This window comes from Calidris pugnax, unplaced genomic scaffold (genome assembly GCF_001431845.1).
Source record: "Calidris pugnax isolate Ruff unplaced genomic scaffold, ASM143184v1 scaffold156, whole genome shotgun sequence".
Lineage (NCBI taxonomy): Eukaryota > Metazoa > Chordata > Aves > Charadriiformes > Scolopacidae > Calidris > Calidris pugnax.
The window spans coordinates 2,456,386-2,472,723 of record NW_015090889.1 but is presented as its reverse complement, the minus strand read 5'-3'; the positions used below and the strand labels follow the sequence as shown (position 1 = coordinate 2,472,723).

At 37.2% G+C, this 16,338-nt stretch overlaps 1 protein-coding gene across 2 annotated transcripts in view; it reads right to left on the bottom strand.

Annotated features, from left to right (window-relative positions):
* ROR2 (receptor tyrosine kinase-like orphan receptor 2) overlaps window positions 1–16,338 on the bottom strand; it is a 165,432-nt gene that overhangs the window by 41,724 nt on the left and 107,370 nt on the right. For both annotated transcript variants that reach the window (XM_014947663.1, XM_014947664.1), the window contains exon 2: window positions 6,143–6,220. In XM_014947663.1, coding sequence (XP_014803149.1) covers window positions 6,143–6,220 — 78 coding nt within the window. The remainder of the gene's footprint in view (window positions 1–6,142; window positions 6,221–16,338) is intronic.

The following is a 16,338-nucleotide window of genomic DNA, read 5'->3' as shown; positions in this document are numbered from 1 at the left end:
CAAGAAACTATGAGAGGATAACACAACTTAATCTATATATTATGTTATACTATCATAGTCTATGCACCCTATGAATAAAGTAGCTTAGGGAAATGACTGACATGAATTCTGGCAAAATGCTTTCATATTTTGAAATGCCTTTGTTAGGTTGCCAGTACTTCACATTTTAAAATGGAATAAAATTGATATAAATATATCAAACAGAATCCCACAGCAAATCAAAACTAAGATGACAGGTCTATTTTGCATGTTTTGGCAAGAACATAAAAATAAACTTTTCCCACATGTGTCAAATCATTGTCAAGATATGCACAAGAACATATACTAAGTTAAAAACATAAAGGGTGCAACGATCACTGAGACCTCACATGCATATTATTTTTCTTAGTTTTATTTATATTATTCTGGCAATTAAATGTCCAAGGTATTGGCTCAAACCATATGTGCTATGCTTGGCGTAAGCACAATATAAAATGATTGCTCTGCTTCTGTTATTTTAAGATCTTAGCTGTGATTTTGAAGTTCATTCTAAAAAAAAATATTTTAAACCTCTTTAGTTACTTTAGATCAAGTTAATTACAGCTTAGCTCATTTCAATTAGACTTTTGGTTTCTTTTTTTCTGTTGTTGTTGTTGTTTCTTTTCCCCTACATGATTTAAAAAATAATTATGTATCTGTAATTTTCAAACCAGCTTCATAATAGCCTGCCTGAGTTGCAATTATTAAAAAATTGCAACTTTTTTTTTTAATCTCAGAACTTCTGAATCATTTATGAATATTGAAGTTTCATGAGACTAGAAGATATCATCAACTTTATTTTCCAAATGCAGAAACTAAAGCAAGGGAAGTTTAAGGGGCTTCCCAAATTAACACACAAAGTGGTAATATGCGTGAAACTATACTGTTCCACATCCTTCTGTGTTCCTGAGATAATGAGGTTATGAGATAATTATCTATTTTTTGTGGAACAGTTAGTTCCCTTTTGTTTCTGCATTGCAGAAGGGAAACAAACACTTAAAGAGGGGAGACTTAGATTAGATGTTAGGAAGAAATTCTTTACTGTGAGGGTGCTGAGACACTGGAACAGGTTGCCCAGAGAAGTTGTGGATGCCCCTTCCCTGGAAGTGTCCAAGATCAGGCTGGATGGGGCTTTGAGCAACCTGCTTTAGTGGAAGGTGTCCCTGCCGAGGGCACAAGGGTTGGAACTCAATGATCTTTAAGATTCTTTCCAACCCAAACCATTCTATGATTCTATGAGTGTCCAATTTCTGATAAAATGAAAGGAAAATTTGACTCATAAATTGCTAGATATCTGAAGATACAATAATCTCTTCAGAACAAGTAGGAATAATTCCATATATGTTGTATGACTTTTGACAAGTCTTACATACGTATTTAAATAGCTTTAGATCCAAGAGTTGACAAAAGCCCATAAAACCATCTGTTTACTATTACAGAACAAATCACAACTTACAGCAGTGTTGGCTTTAAATACTCAAAATTTAAAATCAGCTGTTCTTAAAAAAAAACAACCAAAGACCTGAATATTTTTTGTCTGTGTAACTGCATACAATTTAGAGCATTTTCAGATTCATGGCATAAAACTTTCCAATGTCCAAAACCAGCAAATGCATGCATATTATGACTTGTTTAGAAAGGAATGTGGGGTGGGTTTTTTTCCCTTAGCCTGTTGCTTCTTTTTTCTTTCCTCCCCACCTCTTTTTCATTTTTGTCTTCAAATAACTCTTTGTTCATTTTCTTAGATATAAATAAAAAAACATAGTCTCTCTCACCACAATTCTTTCTGATGACAACTGTCTGTGAAGGCATTTTAAGATTTATATAATCTTATATCCAATACAGAAGATTATTTTGGAAAACATTTTCCAAATATATTTCCATTAGAAGCAAATTCATAGTTTTTCTATAATAAGACATCATTTTTCATCTAGGAAGCAGACTTTAGCTTATGGAATGACTGATTATTAACAAGGAAAGACTTGAGGCAGATAACACTGTTCCCAAATTTACTGGGCTTTGAATACAGTAAAAAGTATAAAGTATTCACAGAATTGACAGGTAATCTATAAACAATATCAAAGAGTTGCAGAGTGTTCTGGGCTTATAAAAGAATTGAACACTGTTGTAAGATAAAGCAAACATGAGTGTTCCTGCAATTCGGAGCATTTCTTTCTAGAGGTGTGTCTAGAAACACTGCTGTAAGTACAAGAATTTAGGGGACATGGACCACACCATCACACTTGAGGTGGTGGTGGGAATGCAGTAAAGTCAGTCTTTCCACAAGTAAATCAGGACTGGAAATATACTGAAAACCACCATCCTAGTAAGGAGGGGAGAGAGAAGTCTAAGACTCATGATTTCTTGCACAGACCACTTTCCTGCCCAATTCTTCATTCCTCTGCTTTATTTAACCACAATAGGAAGATGAGAGATCTACAACATATTGGATCCAGGTTAGGAAATGGAAGGGATGTTGGCAGCTCTCCCAAGGTACGCATGATCAGTTAAGGAAACTTCACTGTTGCCATGTAAGGTTTCCAGATGTATTGATACCTTTACAGCCCAATTTAATCCCATTATTTGCACCCCATCTTCCATACTGTTTATGAACTCAATGTATAAAAATGCAGCCAGAAGCATGTAAGATAAAATTATTTGGATCACATGCACATCAAATGTACGTTGGAACAAATTATAGTGCATTCATCAATGAAGTCGAATTAACATTGAAGGACTACCACAATGTGCACATTGTCCCCCACACCAAAATCAGTGGGCTTAAGCTCTCTTAATAGCAGAAGGAAACCTCTTTTTGAGCAGTATTTTCTCATACTTGAAGGACCGAAGATCTTACATAGCCCAGGAATCCAATTGGATTGCGAAGATCTTACATAGCCCAGGAATCCAATTCTACACAGTGGAATGGTTTTGTTTTCTCATTTTCTGAACTCCCAAATGAGCCTGTGAAGAGATGGGTATCACCTGTCCTAGGCTAGTGCACATTTAGGAGTAGAACATTGGGGAGCACAACAGTGCAGTTAGGATGTGGACTTTGTGTCACCAGTCATGGAGATAAAAAGCCACAACTTTTCGAATACATATGGATGATTCCTGACAGGTTACCTTTTGTCAAGTCAAAGCAACCAGGATAGTCCAGACGTAACTTGGATTTATCATATAGGTACCCCTTGACCCAAATAAGATTCCAGACAGACTTGTACAGAAACCACAGTTAGGGTCAGAAGCTTCAGGCATCATGTCTCCTGGAGCAACACAGTTCACTCAATGTCTCAGCTGTTGCAGGTTGCCCTTACTCATGCACTTCTTCAACTTGCTCTAACATTCCCACCACCAGCCATTATTTATGATGTACCATTTTACTGGTAGCTCATCTGTGCATGAGGAGTTCATATTTTACCCTTTTATACCATCCCCAGGCTTGATTTAAAAGTCTGAGATTGCGAGCAATGCTGCATCAACCTCCATGATGATGCACCAACAGTGCTCATCACCAAAAAAATACTTGTTTTCAGCTTGTGTCACAACTCTTGCATTTATTTGTGATTAACGGATATGTTCTTTTTCTCCTCTGGGTTTCACAAGCTCCCTAGTTCTGGCCAACCCTCTGCTGCAGGCAGAGAGGGAGCTGTGCTCATTCTCCAGCATCACCTCCTTTCCCAGCATCACCTGCAGGAAAAGCTGGGAGGAGGATGGGCAGAGAGTGTGGGACCATTGAAATAGAGATTGGGGAAAATACGATCTTTGTAAAGATTCACAGGACTGGGAGGTGATTTGTGTTCAAATCCTTTTATTTTTGTTCCAAAGCAGACCTAAGTTACTTTACATCAAATGCTCTGGTTCTCAGCAAAACATTGCTTAGAGGCAGTGCCCCTCTGGTGGTTCAGGTGCTCACTCAGAGGAAATAGGGGAAGATAAATTCTCCTCAAAGCTCTAGCTGAATCATGGTACTAGTCCATCAACTATCAGAAGGCTAGCTTCACTTGTAGGAAGAGACTTGCAACTTATCTAAAGTGCACATTATTAATAATATCTTACTTAACCTGATTACTTGTTTAGACGCAGAGCCATTTTTCAGGACTTCTGGAGGATTTAGAGGAGAGGGGTACCTATAATCTTAGTAATTCTAAAGTGGCTTTAACTTTGGAAATTATTAAAGCCTATTTACTACTATTTTCATATCAGTTTTGGGTCTATTCTACAATCAGAAAAAAATATAGGTCATAAACAAATCAGAATAGCTAAACATTTATCAAGAAAGGAAAGAAGATCAATATGATGGAAGAAGTTGAAGAACTCTAATGGTCTCAATAGTATGCACCAACTCTGAAGGAGAACTGTCCAATGATTTTTTGAAACAAAAATTGCTAACTCACTATGATACAGAAATACATGGGTTAACATTCCAATCAAAGAAACAAAAAAATTTAATCAATGAATTTTTACTTATTTGGAGAATTTTGTAGCCACAAAAAGAGAAGGGGAGGAAAATGAGACCATCTCCAGGCATGCTGGAAACTAACAACTGAACCTTTACCAATGAGCCATATAAGAACAAGGGTCTCTTTTTTTTTGAAGGAAATACAAAATCCTTATGATGTAGAAATGTTTGAGATGTGATTAATTACTTCCTTAGACAGGTATTGCCTGTGGCCCTGGAAAAAAAAAAAGGGGAAATAACTGCAACTCCTTTCTCAGCAAGAATTTAACCAAATAATGTCACATGAAAAAGCATTTTCTTTTATGTCTGTACCCTTGAAATCTCAGACATAACAAAAGTGGAACCAACTTGCCAAGTAAACAAGCCTGTCAGATGCAGTTAAAAATCAAATATAGATCTTTTCCCATCAAAAGTAATGTGTATATGAGTGTGGTGTGGATAAAATAACTTTTGAGTTATTTGAGAAGAGGAGTTTGAGAAGGTTTGAAAAGAGATTTAAATATTTGAGGAGTACACCAAGTCTTGCTCCCAAATGGGAGGGGCATGGTCCCACACTGATGGTTAGTAGGAACACATTTAGAGATATGCAAGCATAGATGTGTCTTCTTTTGTCCAATTAAGGACAGAAATTAATGGAAGATTCTGGAAAAAAGCTTCTTAGAAGCACAGTGAAGGTAAATAGTCTAACTAGCATTCAGGTGAAGCACTATAAGGATAACATGACATTGGATATCTATGAGAAAGGAGACTATATTCTAAGGTACTCAAAATTTGTGTTACTCTGAAAAAGAAGTGGCAAAAAGAACATCTGACAAGCGCCTCAGAGCTTTATAGGCTTCAATATGTTCTCATCTTGCTGAAATGTTAATGCTAAGGTAGAAAGCAGGCTGAGCTCTTCATGCTAACAAGATTATCTGACATTTTTTTCTAAGCATAAGGGCTGACCTTACTACCACAGTGCATTCATACAAAGAAAAAAGTCCATATTACAAGTCCATGTTTCTTCAGGTAGAAAACCAAAAATGTCCTGCAGTAGGAAGTTGCATGAAATTGTAACTGAAATTACAATTCACAGTAAATATATGCATTTTCAGATCCAAGATTAGCATTTGGGTCTCTAGTTTAAGTGATAATGTATCATAAAAATTTATGCTAACAAGTTACTAGAAATTCTGCCATTGCAGTCTGTTTAAAAAAAAAAAATTAGTAATGCTCAGAGTTACTTAAAAAGTAAGTATTTTTGTGTCATCAGGGGCTAGATTTTATTATCTCAAAGCAAAGATATTTAGGGATACCAATACTTAAGATTTACCTATAGATGCCAAGTGTAGCACTGTACAAAAGTAAATCATTGTCATGGCACCAACGTGACAGAAAATATGCTAGGAAGTTAATAATAGTCCTCTGTGTTTGCGTCAAACGTCTAATCCCTCAGTGGGTGTGGAGGGACTGAACATGCTTAAAAATCAGTTTTATAGACTCCTGTAACCTTGCTATCGCTGCTTAGAATCAGAAGTATTAAGTCACACAAGGCTGCCTTTCTTACAGACTGGTATTTACAGGTGAATCAAGCCAACATATATTAAGAGGATTTTTCTAGTCCTTTCTGAAGTATGTTTGTATTTGGGCAGGGGGAAGAAAAAGTAACTATAATAACTTTACCTTTAGGTGTTGGAATTGGTCTCTCAAGTCCATCTGCATGACCTAAGGGGTCATTTGAATCTGGAATTTCCATTTCACCTAGGGAAAAAAAAAAATAAAGCTTTTGTTGAATTGAGGTTTTGAGTTAATCTTTCTCTTAAACAGCATTACAACAGTGAGGTCAGCAAACTCATTCAGTCCAGATCCTGGTTCCAGAGTAGCACACAGGAAACACCAACTGACAAGGTCAGCATTTATCCATCACAGATTAGAAAACTTTGCAATTATTTACCTTGTGGTCTTAACCTTGTGCTTGGCCAATATGAGTAACATTAAACACCTTTTTCCAGGTCTTATCAGAATAAAATTCACATAGTTTTTTACAAAGAACACAAACATATCCTGAAAGCAGTGCTGGTCCAACAAATTAAGCAGCACTTGAGCTTTATTGACAATCTCAGTAACAAAATGGCATAAATCTTCTTTTGATGTTACATTACAGTAATTAAGATTCTATTTCTGGAAGTCTTACTCATAATTTCTGCTGACTTTCTTATCCTATTCTCAGCCAACTCCCCAGAAGGTATTTCTCAGAAACGAAAATATAATAACTATCATCTAAGTATTCCAAAGGTTGATGAAATAGACAAGCATTTTTCTGTGTGTCTTCCTTGTTTGTGTCTAGCATATATCAGAACAAGCTAGAAGTAATGTTTAGCCAGCAGTTGATGCCGACAGCAAATAATACTTACATGTTACTTTGCTTTTGCAGGTCTTACAAACCCCTGATGATTATAAAATAAGAGTTCACCTGTCTGCTGTTCCTTTTGAAAATATGATGGGTGAGGAACAGAGCTGAACTTATAAATCAGGTAAAGCTTTTACTAAGAAGGGGCACTTTTACTAAAGGAACTTATCAAATAACATCCCCTATATTTTTGTATTTCCTAATTTACAGTCAACCAAAGTCCTTATCACCTTGGCATATCACCAAGTGAGCATGCAAATCTAAGGTCATCAGGATCCAAAGCTAAATATCTGATTTTCACTGTTGATTTTTTAGGGCTGTATATGGTAATGTTTAGGGTAAAATGAAACTAGGGATAAGCCCCTCCCTCTTCCTTTCGCCCCCATTCTCTTTCTTTCAGACTAAATCCTACAACAACACTCTGACTACAAGTGACAGTGATGAAACACAAGTAACCCCATCCCTATTTTCCACCACATTATGACAGAAAAAGAATAATTGAGACTGTCATTATTTTTCATTTTTCCATTATGCTTTTACCCACTTTTTGAGAACAGAAGATTTAGCTAACTTGCCCTTCAGTTTATAAGGTGAAACACAGACATCAGAGACATCCTCTACCTCAGGTTGGGTCTGAAAGTATTTATTTTGTCAGAGTATTGTTCCCTTGTCACTACTTCATCTCCTACTGCGTGAGGTTCCTAGCTTGACAGTACTACTGATTCCACTCGAGTTGTGTCGTCATTCCCAGACATCCCAAATAGAGTGATGGTGAAGACAGTGCTGCACCCCTGCTAAGACACTCTCAAACTGGAACAGCTAAGATTTGGACAGACACAGCCACTCCCAACACTGGCCAATGGAAAGGATAGATAGTCTTCATCTGCAGAGTAGAGGGAGAAACGGAAATGGGTGGCCAAGGTGGTGGCATATTAAATTGCCATTTTAAGTCCTGCCCCAGTATGTCTTCACACCCCTAAGGGCATGGTACAGGCTCAGTGCCTGACTTTTTACTCGATAGAAGTTTTCTTGATTTGTTTGATTCGGTGTGAACTGATGAACACATGTTGGGATATTTCTGTCAAGTTTCAGCAGAGATACATCACATCTCATTTTTACCAAGAGGCTGCAAGACAGGTTCAGGTCTGCTCCCTTGCTTCTCTTTGGTCTCCTCTACGTTGCATAAGGAATTTAGAACAAGACAGTAACAGGAAGATAAATCCAAGATGAGACATTGGAATAAAAGGAAGAGTAGGAAAAATAACTGTGTATTTAGTCACAAGCACCTGTACTTGTGTACACCTGGCTTGTTCTGGTGATCATACTCCAGCAGTATTCACAGGATGAAACATTATTTGTAGAAGTCCATACCTAGGAGACTTGGTTACTTAACACTCAGACCTCCAGAATCCAAACTGCCCAAGATCTCAGTGGCACTTTTTGGTTTAATACCACGTGTCCAACTTTAAAATAGTTGTTTCCATTTCTTCAGTCATTTAGTGGAATTCACAATAGGAAAAATACCATGGGAACCTCAGATAAATGAGCACATAAATATATATTTATTTTTTTTTCTTCCCTCCTTCCCAGGCCCATATCTCTTAATTTTGAAAAGGCTTTCAAAACAAAGATGGAAAGAAACAAAAGTAGTCACTGATTTGAAAATGTTTCAATAATAGTTTTGTGTGATTCATTCATGCTTGATATGTTTATGTCTGGAAAAAACATTAAAGTCCAGATATACTTCACCAAAGAACAATTACAAAACATGTACACCACTTAACAGCAAAGTCTCCATAACTAAGCAAAGTTAAAATTGAAAACCCTTTGTGTACTTTGTAAATTATAAATACAAAACAGATCTGTCATTTAAACTTGCTTTTAAGAAATAAATATGTACCCTTTCTGTAATCTGCAAAATTCCAATTCTACCACATTTCTTATGACTTCCAAGTTTTAATCCTAAAGTTCTGTACCACAATGTAAAACACCAAAAAATTTATCACCAATATGAAATACTGAGTTTTTTAGATCATAAGTGTTTCTGGATCACATGATCAAAAAGTCACTACAACCAAAAAAAACCCTTTTCCTCTTGAGGTAAACAGAATTAATTGTGGAGTCAATAACTTCAAGGAAAAAGCTGTGTTTTTCTGTTGATTATTCTCAGTGCTTTCTGATTTTTTATTAACAGCTTAGTACATTTTTCCTGCTAGGAGTAAATCCATGGTGTTTTCATAGAATCATAGAATGGTTAGAGTTGGAAGGGATCTTAAAGATCATCTATTCCCAAGCCCCCCCTGACATGGGCAGGGACACCTCCCACTAGACCAGGTTGCCCAAAGTCCCATCCAACCTGGCCTTGAACACTTCCAGGGATGGGCCATCAACAGCTTCTCTGAACAACTTGCTCCAGTGTCTCACCACCCTCACAGTAAAGAATTTCTTCCTAATATCTAATCTAAATCTACCCTCTTTCAGTTTAAAATCATTATCCCTTGTCCTATCACTACACTCCCTTATAAAGAATCCCTTCCCATCTTTCCTGTATGCTACCTTATAGTACTGGAGGACTGCTATAAGGCCTCCCAAGAGCCTTCCCCTCTCCAGGCTGAACAACCCTAATTCTTTAAACTTGTCTTCATAGGAGAGGTGCTCCAGCCCTTCAGTCATCTTCATGGTCCTCTTCTGGACTCACTCCAACAGGTCCATGTCACTCTTATGCTGGGGGTCCCAGAGCTTGATGCAGCACCCAAGTGGGATCTCATCAGAGTAGATGGGCAGAATCCCCTCCCTCAACCTGCTGGGTATGCTTATTTTGATGTAGCCCAGGATGCAGTTGATTTCCTCAACAGACAATAAAAATTGTTCTCATGTTTTCTTTAATTCTTCTCAATGTAGTGCAGATGCATCACTGATCATGTGCCACCACCAACTCTCTGCAGTCTTTTTCTTTTAAGACCCCCCACACAACTGTGCTCCTGTTATTCTTAACTTATGTCCCTTTTCCCAGTTGTTTATTCAGTGTTTCAGTAAGGGTATCCTATTCTGTTTTTTTTCTTCCAACTTTCTGTATCTTTCCTGGAGGCAATTTTATGTGTTGTTCCACTACCTGAAGGGGAGAAAAGTCCACAAAGTAATTCCAGGTGTCCAGCTTTCACTGTCAGTCTTGATTAGTAAGCACCTACCACCAGAAAAGATATAACTGTCCTTTAAGCTGATTTTAAATGCAACAAAGATATTAGTCACATCTTGTTCCATATCTATTACAAATACAGCATTGTCATACAATGCTAAGAATAAAGGTAGACGTGCAAAGCAGAAAACTGGCTGCAAAACAACAGCACCCCACAAAACAGTTGTTATTAAAAACTGATAAGAAGACAAATGCTCAATATCTTAACCTTACATGTGATATTATCAACTCACATCAGCAAGAAGTACGCTAACTACCAAGCTTCTGCATAAATTTGTAGCTAACTGAAAACAGGTCAATCACCGTGGTGTCTAGAAAGTGTCTCAATAGACATATCCACACTGATGTCTGAATAAGCTTGACAGCAGGCTGGACAACTGTGCAGGTATGTACAGAAAACGGCTGCACAGACTTGCACTGTCCAAGCCTGAAAGAGTTCCTGGCAGAGGGCTTTGGGTGGCCCAGACGTTTGTGGAATGGAGAATGGCTAAAGGGTATACAGGCCATCAAACTCTCCTATTCAAGTCTATCAAAGAAAGTGAAGCAGACAAGGAATGGGAATAAACACAGACCTGACTGAGAATACTGGAGACAAAAGGTGCACATGGGGTAAGCTTATTCTTAATACAAGATTTGTTCAGAACCAACCACAACTACTGAGGACTAAGATCTTGGCCTCAAAATAGTTCATCAAAATTGAGCTCAGTTCTCAGATGCAGTAATTGGGTATTTTTAAGAAACAAATAAAGAGTAAAACTTAAAAGTATCAATCTATGACCTGCTCTCATATGTTGAGAATTGTGTGCTTTTGAGGTTCTCTTGTCTCAAAAACAATACAGAAAAATTGGAAGAGTTCCAGAGAAGAGCGGTGAGGATAACTGAAGCTATCAACCAGATTTTGTACAGCTGCTACGATTTTTTGATCTTGAGAAGGAGATGGCTGAGGTTATTGACAGTAACGGTCTATGGAATCTATCATGAGAATCTTAGAAAGGACAAAGAAATCTCTCAGTAAAACTAAATGGCAATATGAAGGGGAAACAGCAAAAAACAGTTTCTAAACAAAGCTAAAACAAGGTAAAGTTTTCCTCAAACAAGAGGTAGTTAGGCTGTGGGCAGAGTCCACATGGGCTGCACGCAGTATCAGGCAAGTCCACTCAGATCTAATTCATAGAAATACTATGTGGGCAAGAAAGTCCCTGAGGTCAAAGCGGCTGCAGGCTAGGTAAATAACCAGCATAAAGTAGTACTATGTACACCAGAGGACTTCTTACAATTTTCCTTCAGCACCTTCTTTTTGCTGCCATCAGAGCCAAGGCATGGGGTTGCATATATCTCTCATCTGCTCCATTATGCATTTTTCACTTGCATGTGTTCTCTCTCAGACATTGAATGTATCACAGCTTATTTCTGAACACTCCTTAAATTTGCATTTGCAGTAATTGTGTCAGGTAGGAAAGATCAGCAGTGTCTGTCCTTGCTGCACATTATGTGACCAGACAAGAACAACATAACCAGTATTCAGCTTGAATGTCAATTACCAGTATGGGACAATACATGTGCCAGATGTACCATTTCAGATCCCCAGGAATACCCCTCTTTTTAGGGACCACACAGTCAAGTAAAATGCAGATGTTGTAAATAGTACCTCTTTTAAACTGCTAACAAGAAAAGGCTTTCTTAACTTCTCAGGGCAATAAAGGAAGCTATTTCAGTTTAAAGAAAATCCCAACTGCAAAAGAGAGACCGTATTTAAAGTCCATGTTCCATATTTCTCATGTACAAAATACATTCTGTTCCTTTGACTTACTATACCAAACCACAGCAAGAAAACAAACAGTATAGAAAATAATTTTCCCAACTGAATAGAAATAATTATTGCTTCTGCTGTCATTTTTCTTCTTCTAAATATATGGGGAAGATTTGCTTACTGATGAGGTCCAGTGCAGGTATCCCCCTTGCTCCATTTTAGGCACCAATGACCAACAGAATGCACACGTAAACTTAGTATGTTATTGAGAAAGGAATGCCATTTCACACTTTTGAAAACTAAATTGCCCAAATGATCATAATGCCAGCTCATGGGGCATAAATCATTCATCATAAAAGAGATAATTTTTTCCCTCTGAAATAGTTATGACTTCACAGATAACTCATTACTTAAGAGATAATTTCAATAAACAGATTTCAAAATAGTTATGGTCATAAGCAGACATCAAAACAATACATTAATCTTCATCAAAAAGACAGACACAAGGAGGCAGTTATCATAATTGATACCAGAGACAAACCAAGGCCTCAGCCTCACACAGGAAGAGAATAACCAAGTCAGGTATTTTCAACCAGACTGGGACTGATTAATTTAAAGCACTTAGGGGTTGGCTGATGCAATGCCATACAATGTCAGTAACTGTCTCTCAGTTCTTGCAGAGCACAGATGAGATCTTAAAAGAGAAATTGCACACATAGTTCCTATTATTTCTTTAAAAGGGTAAAAAGGAGAGCCAGAAAATTACGGAACCATCAGTTTAACTTCAATTTCTGGAAGAATAATGGAACAAAGAGGTTATTTTTAAGCATTTACACTAAAGAAGCAAGATAACTAATAACCAACATAGAAGCTAACATTGAAGTGGCTTACATGGATTAGAACTGAACGTAAATCAACAATCTCAAGCTACTGCTTGAGAAGGTAGACATCATACTAGGACACATAAACAGCAGTAATCCCAGGCTATTCAACGCTAGTAAGGCCCTGGAGTGCTTTCTCCCATTTTTTGTATTCCATTTCAAGATAGATGTGGGTCAAACTGTGGCACTACACCCACACCCACACTACACCCCAATGCCATGAGGATGGTCTACAAAACATGGCCAACCAGAAATAAATAATGACAACTATTTCTGCTTAATCTGAAGGAGATTAGGTTAGATGGACTGAAAGCTAGTATTCTTCAAACACACAGGTCTCTGAAAAATTTTCCAGCATGGCAGATTAGGCAAGAGTCTATTGCCTATGATACTGCATAGATAAAACTAATGAAAACTAAGATCTTTTCCAGTTTCATAATTCTATGAAGAAAACAACCATCCTTCTACCATTGTATGCAAAATCCCAAAGCTTAGGAATAAACCCTTCAATACTAACAATTGCTTATAGCTACAATTAGGGAAACTGCAGATTTTTGTTCAGCCATTCCTTCCACTCATCAATAATCCTGCTTCTGGAGCTGAAACTATTTTCAGACTTAAACAGCAATATGCAACCTTTACTTCCTGTGGCTGTAACCTTTGACTCAGGTTCTAACTTTCCTCCAATAACACAAAATTCCCAAACTCCCTTTCTTCAGCCTAATAATACCCTCTAATATTCTGTTCTTTTCTTCATAAAATTTTGTTGACCTCCTGTCATTTATTAACCCCTAGAGCTCCCAAACAAAGGGCCCACTGTACCCTTTGATTCAGCTGCCAATCTGATTACTTTGGCTGGGGGAGGCAGGCTGCTTGGATTGCTGAATCAGAGCCTTTCATTGAAATTTCTCTTTTCCAACATCTGCAGCCCCTGGCAACCAATTGCAGAGTAGGCTTGGCAGACCTTGTAAAGGGTGGTGAATAGTCTACAAAAGATGCAGTTTGTAGCATAAAATCAGTGTGCCCCTTTCATAGTGATGGCAGATTAGAACCTCCACAGCACACATTGCTTAACTGCTGCAGCTTCACATAAAAATAGCTGAAGGTGGGGGAAATAACCTGCACATTTTGTTGCAGTTGTTCTACCCAGACAACTGTGAAGTCTGAAAAACAGTCACCTCTCAGCTGGTTGTCAGCTCGCAAAGCATACTATTCACAGGATAGTATGTTAACCAGTTAATTTAGATTTATTCTTCAACAATCCAAAATTCTTTAAAATTACTTTCAGCTAAATTCATAGTAATAAAAAGCTTTCACTATGAGACCATTAGAAAGGGAGTAAGCTTCTCTAAGCCAGCTCTGTTATAACATCCAAATAACATTAAATAAGTATATTTAAAGTAAAACCAACACCAGCCTGGAAGTTACAGAACCTTCAGAAAGCTGGTAGAAAACACAGACAAGAAACCTTTTACAAGAGCCAGAGTTGAGTTATACAGAATAAATTCCCACAATTTATAAGCATTCCTTATTGAAGTAAGCAAATCTCTTGTGCCATCACTGGGAGTTTTTGTGGGGTTTGTTTGCTTGTTTGTTTGCTCGTTTGTTTGGGTTTTCCCCTCCTATTTCACCTAATAGCTATATCGAAACAGTTTCATTTCAGTATTAGGAAAAGCACTCTGTTGCAAAATGTGGGAACACAGGCAGATCTGAAGTTTATGATTTGTAGCAATGAAAAGGTGTGGGGTTTTTTTGACAGAAAATTTATCATTGATTTAAAACAAAATTCTAAACAAACACAAATGTTAAACCATTTTCATTATGTACAGTGAGACCTCATTTCTCAACAGCATCTTAACAGAGATTCAAAATCCTGTACTTTGACATCCTTTTGTCAGTCAAATGCCAAAAAGAGGGAATCTGCATATTGTATTAATGTGCAGATTCATTACTGTGAATGTTTGTGTTCACAGGCTGATCCAAGATAGACTAGTTGTCTGTTTTGGAAAACTAGTAGTCAAGTGCATGCTGAAAAATTGCTTTACAAATTTCAGAAGGTTACTGCAGGAACTTCCTTATTTAATAAAACTATCCTCATTCATCTACTATCAAACTACTCTAAAACACAGTAAAAGTAATGAGCACAAAACTGCAAGAATGAATGGCTCTTGATTTCCACATAGAGCGGCAACAAACCTCCAAAAGGTATACTGAAATATACTGAAGAAAAAAGTGTACTGAAGATGTAATTTATCTTCTGTACTCATCAGCCAGGCACTTCACCAAATACTATGAAGTCAGTGTGAAAAGAACAAAATCAGATAAGTAATTTAAAATACTATTACCAGGGATTCAAACACAGACTTCAATGAATATGTTGATTTATTATAATGCCTCATACAGTTAATACATATTTTACATAAACCACACAGCTTCATTTTCCATTGTACTGTCAATCTTTACCCTTTCATTATACAACCCTCATCACTGAGCTTAGCTATTAAATAACTTAGATTCTTCCTCCTGAAACTCATATTTACCACTTAAAATTAGAGTTCAGGAATGTTACACAAACCAGAGATAAAGATTTATTCAGATTTCATTCACAAAGGAACCTTCATTAACAGCTGTCGTAACATTGCATTTAAACAAACAGAACCCATGGAAAAGACGATACAATTTTAAGTCATCATTTTCTGCGTACACCCAAGTTCTGAAGATTATAAGCTTTTAATTACAAATGGTTCTATTAGTTCGCAGCCAAAACACTCTTTTGATAAAGCTACAATGAATTCCAGCTCCTCTTATTTTAGAACAAAAAGTGGAGATCATTAAAGAGGAACCCAGCCTGTATGAATGAATATCCAAATCCTACTTTCAATTCTTAGGACTTCCTGCAAAGTCCTGGTCAAGTCACCTTAGGCCAGATTGCTGAAAGTATTTGATGCCAAAAGATGCAGACAATGTCTACCAGGATTTTGAAAAGCATGCAGGCACCCAAATCTCATGTCTGCAGTATATATCCCTAAATCTTCTATACCTCAGTTTGTACCTCTGGGGGAAAGGTTAGCTCCCTGATGGGATTCCCAGTGCAACTGCCTGAGTGTTTGCATCAGCACAAGGAAGGGAGCAGCATGGAAACAAGAAGCTGGGGCAGAGAAAAGGCGGGAGGGAGTTTTTGATGACTGTTGCAATTTATGCCACTTTCAATTAATCACAGAATTCCAGACTTAAACCTTATTCCTACACACTGCAGCAGAGAAATGTTACAGACACTGCAGAGCTAAAGAAAGGCAAAAATTAAAGCATTATTTGGAAATAAATTAAGATGTAATTATGTCAATAAAACTGAATGTTTAATAAATAAGAATGAAATCGATAGTGTTTATAACACAAAACACTTGAGGCTTTTTAAATCACAAATGCATTTCAATGTCACTTCCAATTTAGCAACAATAGGACTAAGTCTACTAGCTATCACAAACATAGCTTTTCCGTACAACTATATGTTGAGCAGTCCAAGTCAATATCCTGAGAATCATATAAAAACCTTGAACCATGGAAAAAACACAAGGCATTCTGGATTTCATAACAAACAGTCTTTGTTGTTGGCAATGCACTATTCTAAAAAAAAAAAAAAAG